General features: G+C 44.2%; 1 protein-coding gene across 2 annotated transcripts in view; it reads right to left on the bottom strand.

Annotated features, from left to right (window-relative positions):
• The window catches only part of SSBP4 (single stranded DNA binding protein 4), a 444,236-nt gene that overhangs the window by 31,754 nt on the left and 385,841 nt on the right, over positions 1-26,641 (bottom strand). For both annotated transcript variants that reach the window (XM_069215621.1, XM_069215622.1), the window contains 7 exons: positions 23,183-23,242; positions 20,444-20,510; positions 18,486-18,556; positions 17,511-17,578; positions 10,062-10,107; positions 8,317-8,352; positions 1,431-1,485 (listed from right to left, as the gene is read on the bottom strand). In XM_069215621.1, the coding sequence (XP_069071722.1) occupies positions 1,431-1,485; positions 8,317-8,352; positions 10,062-10,107; positions 17,511-17,578; positions 18,486-18,556; positions 20,444-20,510; positions 23,183-23,242 (403 nt within the window). The remainder of the gene's footprint in view (positions 1-1,430; positions 1,486-8,316; positions 8,353-10,061; positions 10,108-17,510; positions 17,579-18,485; positions 18,557-20,443; positions 20,511-23,182; positions 23,243-26,641) is intronic.

The raw sequence follows: 26,641 nt of genomic DNA, 5'->3' as shown, positions 1-26,641 counted from the left end.
ATACTGTGGCGGAGTAATCCTGAAGCCATCTCGGGCCTCTTCAATCCATTTACAGCCACTCCCTGCCCCTTCAGCTCACTCTAGGAGCTCTCTACTTTCTCACTTTGTGACGCTTTTTCGTTTTTTACTTCCTCTGCCTTTCCCATATGTGTCTTTTGTTCGAAGCAAATGCTTGAGGCAGAAAATTAAGCGCCGGCCCTCAAAAATAGGTGCCGGTGCTCAGCACCGGAAACAAGTACAAATGAAGCACTGCTCTCTTTCGTAGACCTTCACTCCCAGCATCTCTTTGAGGCCTCAAGGGGAAGAAGACGGTACTCTGTGCACAGGCGCTGACAGCACCCTTCACCAAATTTAGGCAAAGATCTACACTACTGGGAACAAACTTTTCCCCCAAAGTTACCTCTAGAGTACGTACGCAACTGGAAGAAGGCATGGATGGGTTCCACCAAATAGCATTTGAGTAACACTAGAGTAACAAAAGGCTTGCGTGACCTGCAACATGCCAAGTTCATCCCTGGAGCACCCATAAGCTTGTTGACTTTCAGGACCCCTACGGTGTACTCCCCTTTTTAACATGTGGCCTCCAGCCTGGTCCTTTTACTGGTGCCCACAGCACTGCATGTGAGCAGATGGGTTGAAACAGAGGTGTGGGTGCAGAAGGCCATCTCTGGCGGAAGAATACCCATATTTTAGTCCCACATCAGCATCAAAGACCACCAAGAACAGCTGTTTGCCAGAGAAGCAAGTCATACCCACCAGTGGCTCCGCATTGGTCGTATTTGTCTCCTTTTACAGAAGATCCACCCTGACCTGCTTTTGTGCGCTGCTCACTCGAAAGACTAAGAGGCAAACAAGGGAAGTTACAGACAAGCAGAAAACTTTCCTCTCAGTTTGGTGATGGCTGCGGCCTGGGCTGAAGCAAGCTTCAGTGAGGCCTTTGTTTACCTGCCTGGCCTTCTCCTTGGCCCCTTCAGATTTCGGTCTCATTTGAAGGACCATTCACTGACTCTTAAGAAACACGTCTTTTAGGGTTTTGCACACAAAAAATCAAAATGTCTGCCTGTCAGGCGAAGCACTTTAGAGTAACTAGGGCAACCAGACACAATGGAGAGGAAAACACGTCACAGGCGGAATAAAACATGTGCAATCCTGTCTGCGTCCACATGGGCGCGGCGGTAAGTGTCCTTTGAGTGTCACATATGCTAGCGGCTTCCAGTGTCACAAGCATCCCTGGCATGCTTTTAGCAGGTGGCAAGTACTCAGGAGCAGGCACATACTGGACAAGTCAGGGTATCCTAGAGCGGACAGGCACACTGGAGGACCAATTACAAGCTCTACCAGCCCTGACGCCCACCTCAGGCTCCTGTAAGCCGCACAGTGTCGAGAGGAAAAACTTACGTATGTTAGTAATTGCTTTGCAAAGTACGTACCTCCCGGACTAGGCATGATGGGCGTTCCTGGTGGCCCTCCACCCCCAGGCGGACCCTAAAAATCAAAAACAAAAATATATACTTAATGGATTCTGAGCTTTCCAAAGAAAAACACTTGTCATGCAGGCACAGGAAAGCAAATGTACAATGGGATCCACCTTGGATATTTCATGAAATGAAAATTATTAGCAAATACCACATTTATACAGCAGAAATCATGGAAGACGCAGGCTACCTCACGAGTGACATTTGGTAGAACCTGACACAGCAGCCCTAGAATATTCACCAAGCATCCGGTAGAACTGTTATAGGTTGGAAAATTACACATCTCTGATAATATTCTAACAGCTTGAGACCCCTCTAGATTCAGAAGCTTTGCATCAACCCTCTAGTGGGTGGGCTCAGAAAGCGTCTTGTTTACTAGAATATATGTTTTAGGTGTCTACAATGGGCATTGGAAAGGAGGACTCGCAGAATATCCACTATACCCTGTTTCTGCCATGCTTTGTGAGAAATATTATATCCAAAAGATATGGGGTACATCATTTAGCTGGAATCAACCCACAATTGCTTTTCCACCCAAGACCCGTGGACTTCTCTCTACGCACCCCAAGCTAATGTTTGGGAGCAGTCTGTGGTAGTGTTTGGTGCATGGTGAAAACAGCAATGGAATCCAAGAGGCTGGGTGATGAGGTGCTGTGAGAAGAGGCGCACTTGCTGATGTTACCATGGGCACCAAAGTGGGAAGACCCGGTGACCACGTGCTCATGTCTGAAGCTAAGGACTAGAGGCCAGATTTATCCAGGTGTTTCAGTCGCACGTGCACCACGCACCTCGCGTGGCTATCTTGATAAATCTAGAGTGATGCAAGGCAGCGGGAATCACTGCCTTGTGTTACTCTTCGGCAGGGAAGCGTTCGTGGGTGGAGCGTGAGGGCTCGCATGCATCCACCCATGGACTTTGGAGCATTCCCAGATTTACCGTTAGTGGTAGACCTACGTCATAATGCTACGCCTCCCCAGGTGAGGCGTGAGGCGAATTATCTTTATTTGCCCTCTTTATAGATGTGCTCCCTTCTGCACCACACCTAGAAAGAGGGAACTGCCTCTCAGGATTGATGTTGTGCAGGAAGATGCCGCTTTCTGCAAGAAAACAATTCTGCCTGCAACGCAAGCACCCTTGCACCGTGATGCACTATGCAGCCACAAGTGCGTCACTGCTAGAGAAGGACAGGAATGCCTTTTAAAATGGTGAACACGGTGCATTCCTGCCTTTCTTTCAAACAGCGCAGTGCATCAAGGTGGTTTTCTGCATTGCGCTGCCCGAAAGATCAATAAATATGCCCCCAGGTTTCTATAATAGAATAATGGCTATTCCTGGTAATATTGATAATCATTACCACCAAGTGGACTGGCAAAGATGTGTTTTTAAGCCAGAACACTGACATACAACCAGATTATTTCTTTATATCTTTACTCTGAATTCTTGATAACCACTTCTGTAAAACTGGGCATCTTCTGCAGATGCCATGCCGCATGGTACTTATCATCTTAGTGTACCAACCTGGACCCTGTGGTGTGTTCCCAGTGATGTACACATATTGCAGGTGCATGCAGATTTTAGTAGTGCATTCAGCATGGGCATAGTGCTTCTTTCTCATTCACCCAGACTAGAGACCGAAAGGAAGCGCAAGGTGCACCACACTGTTTTGAGGCCTAACCCTGATGGGGAGAGACCAACGCTACAAGGGGTGACTTATTCAGGCCTCCATTTTGATCTCGATTCCCATTTGCGGCCTGAGGATATTTCTTTGATCAGTTCTTTTTTTGGTACAGTGCTTAAACTCTGCGGTGCACAAGTGCTTGTGAACTGTAAGCTGGTGAACCCACCAGCCGCGATGAATGTTCATGGTAACAGAGTTGTCTAGAACTTAGAAAACGTTTTCTCTGTTTGTAGTGCTTCGTGCAAGATGTAGAAAGTGGACAGAGCTGGTGAATCCCAAAGCATTGAACGTGGTACTGGAAGGCGGTTTTTAATGTACTCTGGTATTTGCCACCACAAACATCCAATAGAATCAAACAAGAAACTTCCAAAGTGCCCTGGGATATCAATTAAAAGACAATTTACATTTATATCAGGTAGAAACTGGGAAATTGAAATGGACACATCGAATGGTTGAATTGCTGAATTTGCAGATTTTTTGCCTGATCTTTTCATACTTTTTTGTTATTGAGCATAAGTGTTTTTTTTAGTCCTTGTGCAACCTTTGAGAAGTCCATACAGATGGGTCTGATGATGGATCGCATCCTTCTGGGAAACGGATTACTGTTTGTTGACTCCAGGTTAAACATAAGCTGGTCTTACTGCAGGATGCTAACCTGAGGGTTTTTTTGGGCAAGTGCCTGCAGTTTGAAAGAGAACCCTCCATATCTGCAGTATAAGAACTAAAAGAGAAGCGGTGATAGAACACACTCACACTTGATCCCTCTGTCGGCGCATATTGTGTTAGAAAGATGTCAATTCCATTTTAGCTTTATCCTCCTTTTTCTCATCCCATACCTCATCTTGCTACTATGATCTCCCAAATAACACTTTCAAGACTCTTCCCTCTTCTATAACAGTGCTAACTGCATGCTAGAAATGGGGCCTCTAGTTGGCAGAGGTATGCACCCCGTCCAAATAGGGAGCACAATCCTTGTCTGGGCAGGTCAATGACACAACATAAATGAGCTCGTGCTCACCCTCTGGTAGCCTGGCACAAAACAGGCAGGCCTACTTAGAAGGCAATGTGAAAACGGCTTGTGCAACAAACACAATAACCACAGGAGGTACGCCACAAGAAGAGACTCCACATGGATGTGGAAAAATAAAACTTGTTTATATCGTTAAGTTAAGATCAGCATGATACAGATCTAATTCAGAAATAGCTGAATATTTGCTTTGCAGTCTCAAAAAATAAAGCAAGATTGATGAGCAAATGCAGAGATGAAAGGGGTCGTGCTAGGGGCTCTTTGGCATGGTTGTGCAGTGTTTTTATGGACTTCAGTACTGTCCTGGTTGTGCTCCTCTCAGGGAGCTGCGCGCAGCTAAGTTGGGCAAGGCCATGTGGGATGACTGAAGCGACGAGCGGCAAAGGCTCAGCCGGGCCGCTCAGAACGTGATGCAAGCGGCTAAGTTGGGCAAAACCGTTCAAGTTGACTGAAAGTAGCGAGCCACAAAGGAAAGGACGGCTGCTCCAGATAATTCACACATGCAAGCTGTGAAGTTTGTCAAAGCCACTCAGGTTGACGGAAAGTCGCAAGCGGCAAAAGAAAGCAGGGCCACTCTGGGCAGGTCACAGATGCAAGTGGCAAAATTTGGCAAAGTCGCTTGGGTTGACAGAAATTAGCAAAGCAGCAACGGAAAGCAGGGCCACTACGGGCACTTCAGAGGTGCAAGCAGCAAAGTTTGGCAAAGCCTTTTGGGTTAACAGAAAGTAATGAGGGTTGACGGAAAATAGCAAGCAGCAAAAGAAAGCAGGGCCACTCCAGGCTTTTCACAGATGCAAGAGGTGAAATTTGGCAAAGCCGCTCATGTTGAGATTGACAGTAGCGAGTAGCAAAGTCAGGTAGATGCCACTGAGACACTCTGGGTTTGAAGAGTGAGTCTCCGGCTACTGGGAAGAGATCAGCAAGCAGCAGGGCAGCACAACAAAGCAGGGCAGCAGTTCCTGAGAGCAGTCAATCCTGGCAGAGTGGCAATCCTGGCACACTGCATTCTTTACTCCTGCAACATTTTCTTGAGCCCAGAAGTGTATTGTCTTTAGTGGGTCAGGGACTCAGTACTTATACTAGAAAGTGCCTTTGATGTGGGGTGACTACTAAGAGTTCCTCTGAAGTGCACAGGTCCCCCTTGCATGTCAGCATCGGCTCCAGACTATCAATGGGAGGTAATCAGCCCCTTTGTGTGGACTCTGGTCACTACCCTTTGAGGTATAAGCGTGAACCCGTACCAATCTCCTCCCCAGGAAGGCCTATCAGTATGCAGATGCATGCAGCTGAGTATCCTGTGTTGTGGGTGTCTGAAGATTATGCACAAACGTAACTGTCACCTAGCCCCAGCCAAACGTGTATTGGAGACCAGCTGTGGGCACACAGGGCAGTGGCATTTCTAAAATAGTAATGATAAATCCAACTTTACCAGTAAAGAGGATTTATTATCACCATTCCAGTGGTACTAAACATGAGTGAGCTATTCCTCTCAGATCAGGAATTACAATTTAAAGGTAATATAAGGAATTCCGACTGCTGGCCCATGAGACAGACAGGTCTCACAGCAATGAAAAGTGACTTTGGGAGTTTTTCATAGCCACAACATGAAAGTTTAAAAGTATATATCCTGCCTTTTTCTTACATGGCACCCTACTCCATGGGCTACCTAAGGCCTCCTTTAGAGGTGACTTCTACATAACAAAATGGGGGTTTAAGGCTTGGCAAGAGGTTTTAAATGCCAAGTCAGGGTGGCAGTGAGAGTGCACACACAGGTTCTGCAGTGGCAGGCCTGAGACATGTTTACAGAGCTACTTAAGCGGGTGGCACAATCAGCGCTGCAGGCCCACCAGTAGCATTCATCTTACAGGCCCTGGGTATATGGTATACCACTTTCCAAGAGACTTACAGGTAAATAAAAAATGCCAATTGTGGATACACCAATATTACCATGATTTAGGGGAGAAGCAAATGCACTTTAGCACTGGTTAGCAGGGGTAAAGTGCTCGGAGTCCTAAGGCCAACAAAAAGATGGTCATAATAATAGGAGGAAAAAGGCAAAAAGTTTGGGAATAGCCCTGCAGAAAGGGCCATTTTCAACACACTAACATTTTTTTAAACTACAGCAACTATGAAGTAAGCTTACTGCATTTACCAGAATTCAAGGGGGTGAACTGTGCTGGAATGAGAGGAAGTGTGCTCTCTCCCACCTGGTGTTTAAAAGGCTCCCTTGATCCTGAAAAGCTCACCTGGGATGCTCCTGCGTGACTGTGAAGTGGAACTGTGACCTGTCAAGACTTGGGCAGACTTTTCTCTGCTCTATACTATTTCTGCTCTCTACTGATGAAGGGCTAAACCCCAAAACACAAGTCTAGATGTAACACTACCTGCACCAACTTTGGTGAAAAACTACAGCAACTTTGAAGTAAGTGTACTGCATTTACCAGGATGCAATGGGGTGAACTGTGCTGGGATGAGATGCAGTGAGCTTCCTCCCCCTTGTCTTCCCTCTTCTATCCCTCCATTATCCTATTCAATCCAACCAACAGGCTTGCATGTCCGCTGCTCAAATTAACTCATATTTCTCTAGACTAACCCACCACTAATCCTTTTTGGGTCCCAGAGTAGCGTGCTACTTGCCAAAAGGTGATTTGACACATGCCAGGGGTAGTAAGCGCTATATAAATACTATTACAATTACAGTCTCTTCATATCATACTGAATACAGTATTCCATATATCACACTGTGTACGGTGTTCCATATATTACTGTGTACAATATTCCATATATCACACTGTGTACAGTATTCCATATATCACACTGTGTATGGTATTCCATATATCACACTGTGTACGGTATTCCATATATTACTGTGTACAATATTCCATATATCACACTGTGTACGGTATTCCGTATATCACACTGTGTACGGTATTCCATATATCACACTGTGTACGGTATTTCATATATCACACTGTGTACAGTATTCCATATATCACACTGAGTACGGTATTCCATATATTACTGTGTACAGTATTCCATATATTACTGTGTACAATATTCCATATATCACACTGTGTACGGTATTCCATATATGACACTGTGTACAGTATTCCATATATCACACTGTGTACGGTATTCCATATATCACATTGTGTACAGTATTCCATATATCACACTGAGTATGGTATTCCATATATTACTGTGTACAGTATTCCATATATTACTGTGTACAATATTCCATATATCACACTGTGTACAGTATCCCATATATCTCACTGTGTACGGTATTCCATATATCACACTGTGTACAGTATTCCATATATCACACTGTGTACAGTATTCCATATATCACACTGAGTACGGTATTCCATATATTACTGTGTACAGTATTCCATATATTACTGTGTACAATATTCCGTATATCACACTGTGTACGGTATTCCGTATATCACACCGTGTACGGTATTCCGTATATCACACTGTGTACAGTATTCCATATATCTCACTGTGTACAGTATTCCATATATCACACTGTGTACGGTGTTCCATATATCACACTGTGTACGGTATTCCATATATCACATTGCGTACGGTATTCCATATATCACATTGCGTACGGTATTCCATATATCACACTGTGTACGGTATTCCATATATCACACTGTGTACGGTATTCCATATTTCACACTGTGTACGGTATTCCATATATCACACTGTGTACGGTATTCCATATTTCACACTGTGTACGGTATTCCATATATTACTGTGTACAATATTCCATATATCACACTGTGTACAATATTCCATATATCACACTGTGTACAGTATTCCATATATCACACTGTGTACGGTGTTCCATATATCACACTGTGTACAGTATTCCATATATCACACTGTGTACAGTATTCCATATATCACATTGCGTACGGTATTCCATATATCACACTGTGTACGGTATTCCATATATCACACTGTGTACGGTATTCCATATATCACACTGTGTACAGTATTCCATATATCACACTGAGTACGGTATTCCATATATCACACTGTGTACGGTATTCCATATTTCACATTGTGTACAGTGTTCCACAGAATGGAGCAGGCATCAGGTAATGTAACAAGGAGGTACTTACCACATAGTTCCCTGGAGACGACGACGAATAAGCTATCTAGATTAAAAAAGCGATAAAGATAAGATTATGATAATTTTAAAAACAAATCCTGCTAACACCTGTTGACAAGGATCAGCATTTCAACATGTCCCTTCCGCACCGGTATTGCTGGTATTTTAAAATATATTTAATCTTAGTATTTAGTCAATGTGGGCTAGGCTTAACTTGGGGGAGGGATACCTGAGAAGACCACATAATGGAATTCGTTTCTAGTGCCACAGGTGTCTTTGTTGCACAACGGTAGCCCCTTTAAACATCATTATATGGAAAAATGGATTTCATATATCAAGAGAATTTCACGTATAAAATGTCTGAATTAGAAATATGCTTTTTAAATAACAAATATGAAAAACAGAAGAAGGTCTATGCTATGCGAAGAAAACCAGAACTCCTAGCATGGATTGCAGGATGCATAGGTACTTTTTGAGAAACTATGAAACACACTCTGACAGAGTCTACACTCAAGAAGGTTAGTTCACACACTTCTTACCGCTGTGACCCGCCGCTGACCCACAGCGTCTTTTTGAACGTTGTTAGCAACCCTGGGGGAGTAGGTCTAAGAGGCCACTGCCAGCTCCACGAGGTTTCCCCAGACAGGGAATGTTTTTATTCCAAACCATCGCCAGGTCAGTTTCCCGGTTAGGAATGGGAATGCCTCGGGGTGGGGCACCATCACTGTGTTTGTAGCCAATCACCGGGAGTCACGTGTACCACCTGCCCAATCCACAATCATTAGGCCGATAGCTCTGCGACCCCTTCTGACAGCAGATGTTGTGAGGCACCCTCTCTGTAGGGGTGCTTCACCCTGCTCACAAACTTAGTACGTCTGACGTCACAGCTTAACCACAAGGGAGCTAACCAGAGACAAGTACAGAGCTTCTTTTCTTACTAAATATGACGTCATCAACAATCGACAATGGAATGTCCCTTGGTTTGACATCAGAGAGGGTTGTGCAACCTACAGTCTCTAGATGCCCTCTTGAACAAAATACTTGCTAGTAGGCAAAAAATGGAAAACATATCAATTTACCAGGAATCAGAAGAACGAATTGCCCTTTATAATGAAATGTTAAGTGATTATTTTGTTGGGACCCTAACCTGTGCAATAGTTTGGGGATGGGCCCATCACCAAGTAATCTGGGCATTACGACAACAGCATTTCTGGAAGATGGATTATGTGACACAGAATTGGTTTCTAGGGAATGAGGAAAATACGTGTTAAATAACCACTTACAGAGCATAATGTTTCACCTACCGGGCTAACTACAGTACCTCTAGTCTAAGGGGTGCCCAGCACAGGTTGAAGAGGGGTGGACCCGTGCCAGATTGTCATATCACCATGGACTAATTAAATTATTTTGTATTTAGATTCTGAAATTAATCCAGGCTTCCTGGGCCTGCGTTTCAAACACCGGATATAGAAGGTCAAACAATGCAGCATGTTTATTTGTGTGTATTTTCAGATAACCACAAATAAGACAAACATGCAGTCATCAGTGCTTCAGATCAGAGACAAACAGAGATTTATTTGACGTGAAAATGCCATTTTAGTTTAGAAATAAAATTGTGAGCATTGTTAGGGTTCTCGGGCATGCAAATGGGGGAAAACAACTTTGTTTTGGAAATAGTACTGGACAAGGAAGGACCACAGATTACCATTCACATTTTATGCAACATCTTTCAAAGACAGCAGTAAAAGGACTCACCGAGTTGGCGTTGGGATTTGGCCAGGGGCCCCTTCCTCCTGGTCCCCTGGAACAGACAGAAACAGGGCATTTTACCAACATCTTTTAGTCATAGGGCTAGTTCCTTGATACACCCATCAATAGATATGTAACTTCCAAAAGAAGTCCTGACCACTGACAGTGTGAGAGATTATGGGCACGGTCACTGGGAGTATGCGATTCTGCAGCATTTTCGGCATAATTATGGATTTACTGCTATTGCCACATAAGCCACCCTCTGCTGCATCAACTGTAGACTTGTAGAAAATACGTTTTGAGCTCAAATGGCACAGCTGCCGTGCTTCCTGGTACCATGTGTGATGTGCTGCCCCAGTCCAGGTTTTTTACCTTTGAATTTTGGGACCTGATGTCTTGTTTTATAATGAAATTAACAAGAAATGTGGTTCTCAATTCCTTCCAATTCCTGTGGCCGTGGCTATTGGTGTGGCCAGTTCAGATTTTTGGGGATAACCCCGTACATTGTATTTTAATAGGAATCATTTGCGCACCCAAGTACGCCTTGAAATTACTTCTTCCACGATTTTTCAATTATTCTATTTCATTGTGTCTGACATTCAAGTGTGTGTTATTAAGCACTTCCTGTACCTGAACCCTTTATTTCTTATGACCAGTCCAGATGTGAGGGAAAGTCACTTTTGGAAGTGCGTGTCATACACAGGCAGATAAAGAAACGAGAAGATCATGTGCCTGGATCTCAAGTGGCATCCTAGGCAAATATAGAAGACTTGAAAGGGTGAGCGAAACACATGTCGGCCAAGCGCACAAAGGGAAAAAAAAGTACATTGTGTTTGACATTGTTGTAGAAGCACCATTTAAAAAAACAACAAAAAAAAAAAAAAAATATATATATATATATATATATATATATATATATATATATATATATATTGAAAATGTCACTTACCCAGTGTACATCTGTTCGTGGCATCAGTCGCAGTAGATTCGCATGTTCTGCAATAGCTCGCCATCTGGTGTTGGGCCGGAGTGTTACAAGTTGTTTTTCTTCGAAGAAGTCTTTCGAGTCACGGGACCGAGTGACTCCTCCTTTTGTCTCCATTGCGCATGGGCGTCGACTCCATCTTCGATTGTTTTTCCCCGCAGAGGGTGAGGTAGGAGTTGAATTGTAGTAATAGTGCCCATGCAATGGAGTGACTAAGTATGCACCTATTTAAGGTTGAGATGATACATATATAAATAATTGAAGGTAACTTCCAAACTGCTACAGGCTCCCGGGGAGGCGGGTGGGCACATGCGAATCTACTGCGACTGATGCCACGAACAGATGTACACTGGGTAAGTGACATTTTCAGTTCGATGGCATCTGTCGCTGTAGATACGCATGTTCTGCAATAGACTAGTAAGCAGTTATTTCCCCAAAAGCGGTGGATCAGCCTGTAGGAGTGGAAGTAGTCTGAAATAATGTCCTTAATACAGCTTGACCTACTGTGGCTTGTTGTGCGGATAACACGTCTACACAGTAGTGCTTGGTGAATGTGTGAGGCGTAGACCATGTGGCTGCCTTACATATTTCTTGCATTGGGATGTTTCCTAGAAAGGCCATGGTAGCACCTTTCTTTCTGGTTGAGTGTGCCCTTGGTGTAATGGGCAGCTGTCGTTTAGCTTTAAGGTAGCAGATTTGGATGCATTTAACTATCCATCTGGCTATACCTTGTTTTGAAATTGGGTTTCCTGCATGAGGTTTTTGAAATGCAATAAAGAGTTGTTTAGTCTTTCTGATGTTCTTTGTTCTGTCAATGTAATACATTAATGCTCTTTTGACATCTAATGTATGTAGTGCCCTTTCAGCTACGGTATCTGGCTGTGGAAAGAACACCGGAAGTTCCACTGTTTGATTTAGATGGAACGGTGAAATAACCTTTGGCAAAAATTTAGGATTGGTCCTTAGGACGACTTTATTTTTGTGTAGTTGTATAAAAGGTTCCTGTATAGTAAACGCCTGAATCTCGCTTACTCTTCTCAGGGAAGTAATGGCGATGAGAAATGCCACCTTCCAGGTTAGGAACTGTATGTCGCAGGAGTGCATGGGTTCAAAAGGTGGACCCATAAGTCTAGTTAGGACAACATTTAGGTTCCATGAAGGAACAGGTAGTGTTCTTGGTGGTATAATTCTCCTAAGGCCCTCCATGAATGCTTTAATGACTGGTATTTTATATAGGGAAGTTGAATAGGTAGTCTGCAGGTATGCAGATATTGCTGCAAGGTGAATCTTAATGGAAGAGAAAGCTAGGTTAGATTTTTGTAAGTGAAGCAAGTAACCCACTACATGTTCTGGAGTTGTGTGTAATGGTTGTATTTGATTAATATGGCAGTAGCAAACAAACCTCTTCCATTTACTTGCATAGCAGTGCCTGGTGGATGGCCTTCTTGCTTGTTTTATGACTTCCATACATTCTTGGGTAAGTTGTAAGTGCCCGAATTCTAGGATTTCAGGAGCCAGATTGCTAGATTCAGCGATGCTGGATCTGGGTGTCTGATCTTTTGGTTGTGCTGTGTCAACAGATCTGGCCTGTTGGGCAATTTGATGCAGGGTACCACTGATAGGTCTAGCAGCGTTGTGTACCAGGGTTGCCTTGCCCAAGTTGGTGCTATCAATATGAGTTTGAGTTTGCTTTGACTGAGTTTGTTTACCAGGTAAGGAAGGAGAGGGAGAGGAGGAAAAGCGTAAGCAAATATCCCTGACCAGTTCATCCATAGGGCATTGCCTTGGGATTGTTTGTGTGGGTATCTGGATGCGAAGTTTTGGCATTTTGCGTTCTCCCTTGTCGCAAACAAGTCTATCTGAGGTGTTCCCCAGAGTTTGAAATAAGTGTTCAGTATTTGGGGGTGAATTTCCCATTCGTGGACCTGTTGGTGATCTCGAGAGAGATTGTCTGCGAGTTGATTTTGTATCCCTGGTATAAACTGTGCAATTAGGCGAATTTGGTTGTGAATTGCCCAATGCCAAATTTTTTGTGCTAACAGGCTTAACTGCGTGGAGTGCGTCCCTCCCTGCTTGTTTAGATAATACATTGTTGTCATGTTGTCTGTTTTGACGAGAATGTATTTGTGAACTATTATTGGTTGGAAAGCTTTTAGTGCTTGAAAAACTGCAAGAAGTTCTAGGTGATTGATATGCAGTTTTGTTTGCTGTACGTTCCATTGTCCTTGTATGCTGTGTTGATCGAGGTGTGCTCCCCACCCTGTCATGGAAGCATCTGTTGTTATTACGTATTGTGGCACTGGGTCTTGGAAAGGCCGCCCCTTGTTTAAATTTATGTTGTTCCACCACAGAAGCGAGAGGTAAGTTTGGCGGTCTATTAACACCAGATCTAGAAGGTGACCCTGTGCTTGAGACCACTGTGATGCTAGGCATTGTTGTAAGGGCCTCATGTGCAGTCTTGCGTTTGGGACAATGGCTATGCATGATGACATCATGCCTAGGAGTTGTAATACCATCTTTGCTTGTATCTTTTGTGTCGGATACATGCGTTGTATGATGGTGTTGAAATTTTGAATTCTTTGTGGACTTGGAGTGGCTACTCCTTTTGATGTGTCTATTATGGCTCCCAGGTATTGTTGTACCTTGCGTGGCCGAATTTTGGATTTTGTGAAATTGACGGTGAACCCTAGTTTGAAGAGGGTTTGTATGATATGATTTGTGTGATTTGAGCACTCTATTAACGAATGGGCCTTGATTAGCCAGTCGTCTAGATATGGGAACACATGTATTTGCTGCCTTCTGATGTGTGCAGCGACTACCGCTAGACATTTGGTAAAGACTCTTGGTGCGGTTGTTAATCCGAAAGGCAGTACCTTGAATTGGTAATGTATTCCTTTGAATACAAACCTTAGGTATTTCCTGTGCGATGGGTGAATTGGTATATGGAAATAAGCATCCTTGAGGTCTAAAGTTGCCATGTAGTCGTGTAGTTTTAGCAATGGCAATACTTCTTGTAGTGTGACCATGTGGAAGTGGTCTGATTTGATGAAAGTGTTGACTACTCTGAGGTCTAGGATTGGTCTCAGTGTTTTGTCCTTCTTTGGTATCAGAAAGTACAGTGAGTAAACTCCTGTGTTTATTTGTGTGTTTGGCACTAATTCGATTGCATTCTTTTGCAATAGTGCCTGCACTTCTATCTCTAGGAGATTGGAATGGTGTGTTGTTAAATTTTGTGCTTTTGGTGGTATGTTTGGAGGGAACTGTAGAAATTCTATGCAATAACCATGTTGGATAATTGCTAGAACCCAAGTGTCTGTAGTGATTTTCTCCCATGCTTTGTAATAATGACCTATTCGTCCCCCCACTGGTGTTGTGTGGAGGGGGTGAGTGACATGTGAGTCACTGTTTAGTAGTAGGGGTTTTGGGGCTTTGGAATCTTCCTCTATTTCTAGGGAATTGCCCTCCTCTATATTGTCCCCGAAAACCTCCTCTATACTGTCCTTGGTAACTGGACGGTGTGGCTTGTGAGGTGCTGGCTTGTGTGCTTTGACCCCGAAACCCCCCTCGAAAGGGCGTTTTACGGAATGAGCTGTAATTCCCTCTGCTCTGCGGGGAGTAGAGTGCGCCCATGGCTTTGGCAGTGTCCGTATCTTTTTTGAGTTTCTCAATCGCTGTGTCCACTTCTGGACCGAACAGTTCTTTTTCATTAAAAGGCATATTGAGAACTGCTTGTTGAATCTCTGGTTTAAATCCAGACGTTCGGAGCCATGCATGCCTTCTGATAGTTACAGATGTATTAATTGTCCGTGCAGCTGTATCTGCAGCGTCCATGGAGGAGCGGATCTGGTTGTTGGAGATGGCCTGTCCCTCCTCAACCACTTGTTTTGCCCTATTTTGGAAGTCTTTGGGCAGATGTTCAATGAGATGTTGCATCTCGTCCCAGTGGGCTCTGTCATAGCGCGCAAGTAGTGCCTGGGAGTTCGCGATGCGCCACTGGTTTGCAGCTTGTGCTGCGACTCTCTTACCAGCTGCATCAAACTTGCGGCTTTCTTTATCTGGGGGTGGTGCATCTCCAGATGTGTGAGAGTTGGCCCTTTTCCTAGCTGCTCCTACAACAACAGAGTCTGGTGGCAGCTGTGTTGTGATGAAAGCCGGGTCCGTAGGAGGCGGCTTATACTTTTTTTCCACCCTTGGTGTGATTGCCCTACTTTTGACCGGGTCCTTAAATATGTCTTTTGCGTGCCGGAGCATACCAGGGAGCATAGGCAGGCTTTGGTAGGAGCTGTGGGTGGAGGAGAGTGTGTTGAACAAGAAATCATCCTCGACCTGTTCTGAGTGGAGGCTTACGTTGTGAAATTGTGCTGCTCTAGCCACCACCTGAGAGTACGCGGTGCTGTCTTCTGGTGGAGATGGTTTTGTAGGGTATGCCTCTGGGCTGTTATCTGACACTGGGGCGTCGTATAGGTCCCATGCGTCCTGGTCTTGGTCACCCTGGCTCATGGTGGTGTGAGCTGGGGAGTGTGATGGCGTTTGTGCTGGTGAAACGTTAATCACGGGCGGAGGAGAGGGTGGTGGTGTAACTCTTTTCACCACTTTTGGTTGTGGTGCTTGTTCCGTCTGGAACTCCAACCTTCTCTTTCTCCTAATGGGGGGAAGGGTGCTTATTTTTCCTGTCCCCTGCTGAATGAAGATACGCTTTTGCGTATGGTCCGCATCAGTTGCTTGTAGCTCTTCCTCAAACCTATGCTTCTGCATTTGGGAGGTTAGCGAGTGCTCTTCTGTATAAGAGCCTGAAGCTGGGTCGCTTGCAGTTTGTTTCGGCATCGAAACTTTGTCTGCGTGTTTTTTCGGCTCCGAGGTGACTTTTTTCCTTTTCGGGGCCGAAACCTCTCGGCGTCCAGCCGTCTCCACACCGGCATCTCGGTGTCGAGGCTTGTCTCCAGCACTTTCTCGGTCCCGAGAAGGCTGCGTGCCGGTGTCTCGACCGGAGTCGGACGATCTCGGCACTGTTTGGGCCTTTTTCGGTGCCGACGGTCGGTCACCGATTTTATGGGTTGAGCCATGGCCTGGTGGCAGTGGCGTCCCCTGGGCCTTGTAAATGTTTCTTTGTGTGGTTTTCGACGTCTTACTCACGGTTTGTGTATCGTCGAATCCTTCGGAGTCTGAGTCTTGGATCGAGAAGGTACCTTCCTCTTCCTGTTCCTCGAACTCCCGTCGGGCTGTCGGTGCGGACGCCATTTGAAGTCTTCTGGCTCGACGGTCTCGGAGTGTTTTTCGGGACCGGAACGCACGACAGGCCTCGCAGGTGTCTTCGCTGTGCTCAGGTGACAGGCACAGGTTGCAGACCAAGTGTTGGTCTGTGTAGGGGTATTTATTGTGGCATTTGGGGCAGAAACGGAACGGGGTCCGTTCCATCGGCGTTCCTCAGCACGCGGTCGGGCCGACCAGGCCCCGACGGAGGATCGAAAAACTACCCCGAAGGGCACCGGAGCTCTTCGATCTTCGATGCGGTGTTGAATCTAAGTACGCCGATCCCGAACGCAACAATACCGACGAAAATCTTCCGAAATTAACTATTTTTTCTGTTCCGAAACTCGGAGCGACAGGAACACGTCCGAACCCGATGGCGGAAAAAAAACAATCGAAGATGGAGTCGACGCCCATGCGCAATGGAGACAAAAGGAGGAGTCACTCGGTCCCGTGACTCGAAAGACTTCTTCGAAGAAAAACAACTTGTAACACTCCGGCCCAACACCAGATGGCGAGCTATTGCAGAACATGCGTATCTACAGCGACAGATGCCATCGAACATATTGTTATAAATCCTAGCGAAAAGGCTGAACCGGGGCTATCTAACCATTCTTGATGTCACTATTCCCATTCAAGGATGAGCTGTAAGGTCATGCTAATGACAATGCTGTGTTCCACAAATCTCAGAAAACGTAAAAGAACATTTGTAACGTAGACATTTATTTTCTACCAGTGCACATGATGGCGCCCTGTCATTCCGCAGTGTGAAATACTCCAAGGAGTAGGAGCCCAAAAGCTCTGGAAGGGAGAACTCCGCAGCTCAGCAAATGGTGGATTTGTTCATTTCTTCCTCTCCCTCAGCACATTTTTGAGAAACCACAATATGCGAAACATAAGTGGAGGAACAATTTTATACAGTTGTACAAGTACTCATAAACAGTGAATTCGAAACTGGAACATACTTCTTGGGGTCAGTCCGCTCAATTAAAAAAAAAAAAACACTAAATATATGAAGTTTTTAGGTTATTGGTGCAAAAATGAAATGTAGCCAGATTTGCATGTTTACAAAAAAATATAATAGCTCTAAATGAATAGTGACACTTCGAGTGTCGTCAGAACATATGTTTTTAGCGAGGTTTGTTCAGAGCCATGAGTGATCCATAAAAACTTTTACAAACAATAGCTGAATTACAGATAAATTGCCAAAACAAAAATCTTACATGTTCATTCCTGGCATGCCCGGGCCACCTAAGGAGTTTGGGGGCGGTCTCATTCCACTGCCGTAATTCTGAAACAAAAACATGGGATCGTGATGTGAGATGGGACCAGGCATGTAAGCAGCAGGTGATGAAAAGGAGAACATCGGGGCTCTCACCACATCTGAAACACCCCTTAACAGGACATCAGCTAGAATATGAGGTCCACTCAGCGCCCAAGTGTGCTAGTAAGAGGCTGACAGAGACAGCTTGTTTCCTCCCTGGGGAGAGCTGGTCCATGTTGAAAAGGATCCTATGTTCAAGAAAGTAGGTGACCAGCTCTGTGCGTCTATCAAGGTCTAACTATGCCCCGTTCTCAGAGCATTTAGTTGAAAGACATACCTGGATTTAGTATCCAGGTATATGTTAGGTTCAGCAACACAAAAGGGGTGGGGAACAGGGTCAACACTGATTTGCATATGGCTGGGTCCAAACTGGGGTGGCATGGTGAGCAAAAGAAAGATGGATTAAACACAGATCTGTGACTCTGGGTGAGTGTTTGAAAAGTTTCAGCGCTCCATCTATCATCCTTTTGTATTGCCTTAGTTATGTCCACCCCTTTCGACCACTGTTTTCACGCTTCGGATTTCCAAACCTGGCTTAGATTATATTGCAAAGTTTTGCACTGTAATGTCCTTGGTCTCTCTGGTTACACATTATAAGCAAATGTTGTAACACGATTCACCAGACTACCTTACGGCACTTGTCCGAAACTGTGCTATTATCTAATTAACGACACATCGAAATATATAAACAAAAAAATGAAAAATGATCATTGGATGTCCCATGGCATTAAAAGAATGCCCGATTTCCAAACATTGTAATCATTATAATCAAATCAATGTCTTACAATCCCTTTCTATCATTTCTAGGAAAAACTTAACACCCACCATTACCACTTATCTTATCTTTTGTACCTCTGAACCTATGGCTACTTACTTGAGGTCCCATTCCGGCCATCCCCCTCGGCGGATTCATCCGCTGCATTGGCCCACCCATGTTAGGATGACCTGTCAAAGGAAGAAAATAACAAATTAAAAATCTGAAGACAGACACATTAGTGAGGGGTTTCACAACACGATGAACAGGGGATTCTACAACAAATTTAGCAGGATCAGCGATATCGCCATCAGAATTGTGCAGACGAGGTAAGCATTAGGCCGGCCCTCTCCCCTTTTCGCATTTATATATTTAACTTCTGGTTTAGAAGAGTGCATCAAAGCAACCTTCCATGCTTTGCCCACTACATGTTCAGTGTGACTGAGCTGTTCTTAAAGACGGCAAGTTACTATTACAGATTTTGTGTTTTACACGCTCAAGGAGCAGCCAGAAGTTAGTCTGCTTGGAATTCCACCTGCAGAATTTCGCAGTGGCCACAAACTTTGAAAAACTGCTAATGCGCCCAAAAATTGAGAAGGCAACTATGTAAAAAATAAAATAAAAAATAAAAAAAACATTCTCTGGAAGTGAGAATGTGACAAAAAATATCAGTTGTGGGTCTTCCCTTTCCCTTCCACAGGACTTACTTTTTGTGTGAATTTTAATTATAATTTATTTTAAAACATTTCCAACATCATGAAATTGACTAACAGAAAAAAAAAAATGAAATAAAAAAAAAATTGGGGGACACCCAACTTCACACGTTCAGACCATCTGCCTATACGTTTTGGAAATTGCACAAACTTTTTGGACAATTTTTTAACATGAAAATTCACCTGTTGGTTTAAATGCTATCTGAAGTCTGATTTTGAAAAAGGGTACTTTTAAAACAATACAACTACCAGGGTGCATTTTATCAATTGAGAAGGATAAAAGTTTGATTCAGCTTTACCAGAATTCCTGGCCCCCTATATACATACATCTCTGCAGTCTGCATTCACCCACTGAGTTATCACATCAGCTTCTATAGAGACCCTCAGTTTCCTCAGCTTTAAATCCTCCTTGAAGAAGCCAACCTGCTCTACCACCCTGGCTCTGTTCCAAAATATGTAGGTCTATATTGGGTTTCATGGTATTTGAAAATCAAATCAAACTTTGAATTTACATGCAAAATACCTGTCCCTATTCATCTTTTACCACACAATTCCTTGTCTAGGTAATATCTACATTATCACTTTCTCCAAAGGCCATTTTCTGCAAATTCAATAAATTTTATGAGTATAACAAGTTTTCATGGCTGGCAGCAAAACTCATTACAGAGTCAATGAAAAACCTAAACTACAGGAAGGCAATAGGGCTGCGAGTGCGGGTGGGCGGAATTACGCCTACTTTGAGCAGGACGAAGTGGTGCATGAATTAAAATCGAAGAATGAATCAGGAGAAAACGGAGGCTGATATGTACCGTAGTCCACATCAGTTTCTATTCAACTTGTAAACATTTCCTTGAAGATCAACAATTTATATGGTGGGAAAGAAATAAAAGGGGTTCCCCACTGTTGCACTGCTTTTGGGCCACCAAAAAGGGCAGATATACACCTCACTCTACACTTTAAATAAAATGTATTTGCATATATGCAAGCTGTGTTTACAACCATAAAAACAGCTCCTGTTGAAGTCCGAGCCTGCAGCCCTTCACTCGTACACACCGAAACATCTTCACTTTTCTGATGTCAGTACATCAATCTACACCTCTTTTTCTTTCTCTCTGCATGACTATGTAATAGACTGGAGATGTGGCTGGGAATGTATGTCCAGCTTTAAAGGTGCATGAGTGGAAAAGCCTAAATCTGATATTTGTAAATGTATATGTATTTGGAGTGCACAGATAATCCAGTGTAAATTATAGCATCTCACATTGAGGGGTTCATTATTTGAGAGGAGTCTGTGATATATTCCATCCCACCTTACAATCTTTTAGAGGGCACCATAGGGGACTCTGTGAACCATATAAATCTCACCTTGAGGTCTTGTGGGGTCCATGGCGTTTGGCAGTAATGGCTGAGAACCTGGTACTCCTACAGGAGGCTGCAAGAAATGAACAAAACTGCAACTTTAGGTTAATGCAAAAAGCAGTGCAGAAAAAATAAGGACCCTCTGACATCTTGACTTTGAGTTAAACTAAGCCATAGGATAATCTGAAAACATCTTGACAAGTCAGGGGGCTGAAACTCTGGTGGGGTGGAGGAAGAGTTGAATACTTATCAGCCTGTGGGGTCTTTATTAGGGTCCCTGGCCTGGTGGTCAGCCAGCCCCTGCACTTCACACACGGGTAGATGGTAATGAGGACAGGACACAGTGTTGGTCATCCCAGTGTCAATCAGGTATAGTGACGTGGGGCACGGGAGAAATGGCCATTTCTGATAGGCCACTCGTTATTCTTTTCACATATATGACCATACACTTCCAGGGTAGAGCTAATGACCATGGCATGCTATCCCATCTGTCCCCTCAGGTTTTTCAAAATATGTTTTCTCACTGCTATGTCCATCACAAAAGTCAAATGGTGAGTCTCTGATTGGACACCCCCGTCTCGGTGTTTCGACCAACATCAAAGATCTCTAAAGTTGCCCTTGTTGCCTAACATATCACTTGGAACCAATTAATGAAAAACATCCTAGATGGATACATATATATTTTACATTTGCATCTCCCAGAAAGATTTGGATTGCCTTGTGTCGTCCCCTCCCATCTTGAGCTCTGGAAAAGCGTCAATATCTTTCCTTGTATTTCAGGCTAATAAGGCAGAGCTAGAAGTGGTACATCTCAGGCATCTTTGCTTTCAAACTAAATGGGTGACCTTTCTGTTGTTCATTGCAACACGAACTAGGCTCGGAGTGTAATGTTAGTTAGAGGTGGAGGAGGTGCTAGTAATAGGAATGGTTTATTCAAAGCAAGAGTAACATGAGAGTAGAGTAAACCAGTGCTTTAAATGAGCCGGTACTGCTTGGTACGGAGTACCCGCACTTTTTTATTTTGGGAGGGAGAGTACCTGCACTTCTCAAGACAAACGTAATACTTATAATTGGAGAGTACCTGCACTTCTCGGAAGCAAGCAGGTACTCTGACAGAGAAGTACCTGCACTTCTATTTTTCCATTTCAAGCACTGGATTAAACCTTAAGTGGAGAAGGAGCATGGTGGGACTCCAAAAGTGACTAACATACCTCCGCCCTGACGTAATGAAGACAGTGTAAGCGTGTGGTGACCGGGTAAAGTAAATCACAGAAGAAAGAGTTTCTCACTATGGTCACGGAACCCTGCGGAGACTTATAACGTACAATATGGGGTTTTATTCCATAGGCTGTATGGTTGTAGCATCACATTTACCCCCAAACTGGTGTATCTTTGGCCTACTGTTCCTTCTTCTGAGAGAGGCATTAGGGCTGCAGACATGTAGAATAAATCTGAAACCTTTGCCCCTGGAATAAGCGAGTATCGAGACTCAAATGAGTTAAACAGTTTATTATAAGTCATTTTCAACGCCGGCCTTAGTTATGAATGTATAGACACTGCCCTGTTCCTGTTTTCAAGTAATTAACTTATGAGGTGCAATAAATAAATGTACTTCAATAATTACAACTGACTGTACATTGTCAGGGGAAAATAGTTCAGTTGAAAGCGCTGACAAGCTGGCTATCCCTTCTGGGTTTTAGGGTGTTACACTGACCCAGTGTCCAGACTTTCACACACTCTGCTGTCTATAGCAGCAGGTATTATAACTTCACAACTTGCGCGTAATAAGTTATTACAGCAGAGTAGCTATGTAATTTTCTTATTACAGGTGACTTGTGTTCTCACATCTAGAGTACATATGAATATTAGAAACCGGGTTTTTTTACAGTGACTACAGGTTAGGGTGACCAGATGTCTTGGATTTCCCTAGAGAGTCCGGGTTTTTAGAGGACGGTCCTGGTGTCCCGACGCTTCTTTTAATTTTAAATAAATGGCCCAGTTATGGGGACAAAGGTCAGATCATCTAGGGAAGCATAAGTTAAAGACGCCTACAAAGTATGAAATAATTAAAGTAATTTATCTGTTACTGTCTAGCAACACAGTCCCCTGTCTGCTCCCAGCAGAGAGACGAGTGGGGAGCCGAGAGAGGTTGATGGGGGCGACTTGGGAGTGCAGCGTGGGAGGTCAAGCCATAGCTAATTTTATATATACAGTCTTGTAAATGTGTGTGTGTATATATATATATATATATATATATATATATATATATATATATATATATATATATATATATATATATATACATATACACACACACACACACACACATACATTTACATATAAACACACATGTATATGCACACATTCACAAAGCTACGCAAAAAACTGGACAGGCCAGATATAAAAGTTAGAGTAAAGTCTTTAGTCCTTCTTTTATGTCTGACCTGTCCCGGTTTTTGCTCAAACTCTGGTCGCCCTACTGCAGGCTTCAATGTGTTACAAAACAATCTCCCGCTGCACGTCTCCAGACAACTTGCGTTGCACAACCGCGGGGCCAACGTCAGGGAATCCCCTAAAGTGCATCTGTGAGCACGAGAGATGAAAGAAGACCTTGCTGTTAACAGAGATTTCCAAACATCACGCGTCTCAGCAGCAGAACAGGCGAGCTTGTGAAGGTACAGCTGTCTCTGGGAATAATGTCACAATCCTCACCTATTTCTGGAAGTGTAAGCCCTGTCATCCTACCTGGTTTGGCATTCGCAGGGAGGGCCGGGGGCCGCCAGGGTACCGTGGAGACATGAAGGGCTGAGGAAGGAAAGAAGCCAGCGTTAATGTCCTCAGTAGATGCAGATGTGTATTCAAACATTGGTGCGCTCAGTAGGCGCACGCGCGCTCCGGGCCAGATTCGGAGGAATGCGCTTCAAGACACTAGCTGAGATCATCCCCGCACAACAGGACATCTTGCAACAGCTCAGGCATGGGAACATCGATGGTCCCCAGCAAAGTATAAATGTGCCAAGGCGTGGGGGGTTTGCACCTCCAAACCCTGAGACGCGCAAAGCTCGGTTTATTTAAAAGGCCACGGGTGATTTGCTTCTCAAGAACTACTGCAGAGCCCCAGCTCCGGTGCAAACCTGATGGATGCTGCAAAGCAGAGGTTCCTCCGCACCCACCAATCTGCACCGAAGGAAATGCTGAACACAGACGGGCTCATTAGTAGCGCCTCGAACCCACACTTACGGAGCTAACCCTGCCAGGATCCTATGAACTCTACGAACGTGGAGTTAGCAGGTACTTCACGTGGGACCCGGAGGTTCCTCTGAGCAACTGGGAATTGCCAGGTAAATTGGTGAGTTCAGGCTGGATTCACCTGGTAATTACTGTTAGCCAACTCAGTGCCTCGTTTATGGAATTTGCAGGAATTAAAGGCCCTCCCAGTATTTGAACCAACAATTGCTGACAAAGCCTATAGGTCAGGCATTGGCAGGCTGTGCGATGATAAATTGCTTTTTATTTTTTATTGCAAGATTATGCCACACAAATAAAAAACTACAATCTAAACACGGATGCCCCATGCTTGCATATTTTGGTTTACCAGTGTTGTTTTTAAGTATCAAGCCTGTCTGTTGTATTGTATTACTGTTGTTATTTGCAAAGCAGACAAGAGTTAATCACCACAAAAGCAAGTAGTCAAATGGAAGGCAGCTACAATGTTACTTAAACACTTTAGAATGTAAAAAGTGCTCAGAAAAATAAAATCAGCATCTACGCCTCCCCCCCCCATGTACATACAGACAAAATATATTGCTGTCATTTGATGATAGAGAAAATAAACACCATTAAAAACACACTTTGAACCATATTTGCCTGAAAAGAAAGGAACTATTTTAGCAGAAGTAAACAATGTGCACTGACTGTGCAGTCACTCAAAGCCCTTCATTGAATTTGGGCTATAAATATATTATCACATTCAGTTGTATTGTTAGAGCATAGACCAGGCAACAGAGCAGACAAATGGTCAGGATAGGGCTGACATCAAACGACAAAAGATACTGCATCAGAACAGACATCACACCAGACCGGATATCAGAGCAGACCTGGCAGGCCGGGTATTAGATCCCAGAAAACACAAAATCAGAGCAGACATCAGATCAGAGAAGATATAAGTTCAGAGCGGACATCAAGCAAGAACAGACATCAGGTAAGAATAGACATCAGATCAGAACAGTCACAAAATCATAACAGAAATCCGGTTAAACAGACACAAGATCAGAACAGACATCACAGCAGACATCAGAACAGAGCATACATAAGAACAGACATGAAATCAGAGCTGCCGTAAGTTTATCAAAGACACAGGGTGAGAGCAGACCAGATACCAGACCACAGAAGATATTGGATTAGGACAGAACAGACATCACACAAGACCAGAGATCAGATCGGAAAAGACATAAAATCTGAGCAGAACAGACATCAGGCCGGATATCAGATCAGAACACACATCAAATCACTTCAGAGCAGACATCAGATCAGATTAGATATTGGACCAGCAAACAGATGAGACCAAAGATCAGACATTAGATCACACCACAGCAGACAAGACATCAGACACAAGATTAGAGCACACAAGACATCAAACCAGACACCGAATTAAAGTAAGGAAGACATCAGATCAGATCACATATCACATCAGGGCAGAGCAGACATTAGTCAGACATCAGCCCTACCCTATCCTCATATAAACTGTACATCTGCAATTCACCTTAGACAGTGCCATTTTAGTGGTTTCTGTGGCCTTGGGCCAGACATATTTTGGGGCCACTTGTTCGGAAATGCTGCAAATTATATTTCCTATTAATCTACTAATTAAAGCGTGCATAATGCCAAATAATACTGAGTTACATATATATTGGGACAGTGCTTAATTTGAGCCAGTTGTTGCCGGTGAGGACCAAACGCGCCCCATTTTGTGGGTACCAGCACTTATGGTTTCTCATTTGACATCTCCTGAGAGCGAGGGAGAGAAAACACACACAGGGGAAAAGGTGAAAGGGAGAGACAGAAAAAGTCGCAAAGAGAAAAAGCAGAAACTGCGAGATGGATAGAGGGGCAGGGGGTACCTGGTAGTCGATTAAAGAGACAAGCGGTGGCGCCCAGCCGCGCTGCATTGGTATTCGGCCCGCTGGTGCCGGCCACGGGCTTCTGAGAGGAGCTTTGGGCACAGCTCTCTTTTTCTACAAATTAAGCACTGTATTGGGGCCCAAAAATCCTTAAAATGACACTGGGTAGAGAGAGTCAGAGATAGAGGTAAGCAGAGAGAGGATAAAGTTGCTGAAAGAAAATGCAAAGATAAAGTAAAAGGAAAGCCTTTTTCTAGGGGGGCCCTGGGAAAGTGGGGGTCCTGGGCAATCACCTACTTCGCCCATGTCTTAAGAAGTCTCCGATCTTAGGTAGGAACAGTCTGCCCAGTGGCAGAAAAAAACTTGAGGGCCCCCTCTGCAGAGTACATGGAGGGGGACCCCCCTCACCCTGGGACCCCCCCCCCACCCAGTCAGGAGCTCTAAGCCGGTGTACTGTGCTGAGGAGGACCCCTGGAGCTAGGGCCCACCTCCTCACCTCGCGGGGACTATTGTTATGCCACGGAGTCTGCAGTTCAACAGTATGTGGAGGTGAACGGATTGACCACAGCCTTTTGTCCGGTGGTTATGTGGTCATCCCGTCCAACACACAGGGCCTCATTCTCCACTGCCCATGGTCATCCATGCCCCCAGTTGTCTGTACAGCTCATCTGGTCCCTGGGAACCTGCAAAGTGTGGCTCACTCCAGTGCCAGATAGATTTCAGTCTTTAAATTGAATGTATCTTTATGAGCTGCTCATTATTGCAAATTTGTTCTTATAAAGACTGAAATACCATCCGGTCCCTCATAAGCTATTACTCCGTTATTTGATTATCAGTGGGATGAACACCGGGATCTTGCAGTCGGAAGTGGCAGCGCAGTGGAGTTTCGCATTAAGGGAGTAAACAAAGGGAGCTGCAGGTTAATGAATTCTAGACAGAATTGAATTACGTGCAGTCCTGGCATGGGGGGGTTGGAGGTTCTCAGAGGGATGTGAAAGAGACTCTAGGATTTTATGTCTGCTCATATTCTGGCAACATCCTACCGTTCTCCTCCACACTTCCCACCTAGGGGTTTGTCACCACG

Source organism: Pleurodeles waltl, chromosome 12 (assembly GCF_031143425.1).
Source record: "Pleurodeles waltl isolate 20211129_DDA chromosome 12, aPleWal1.hap1.20221129, whole genome shotgun sequence".
NCBI classification, from domain to species: Eukaryota; Metazoa; Chordata; class Amphibia; order Caudata; family Salamandridae; genus Pleurodeles; species Pleurodeles waltl.
The sequence above is the reverse complement of the archived record's forward strand: the minus strand, read 5'-3'. Positions and strand labels throughout refer to the sequence as shown.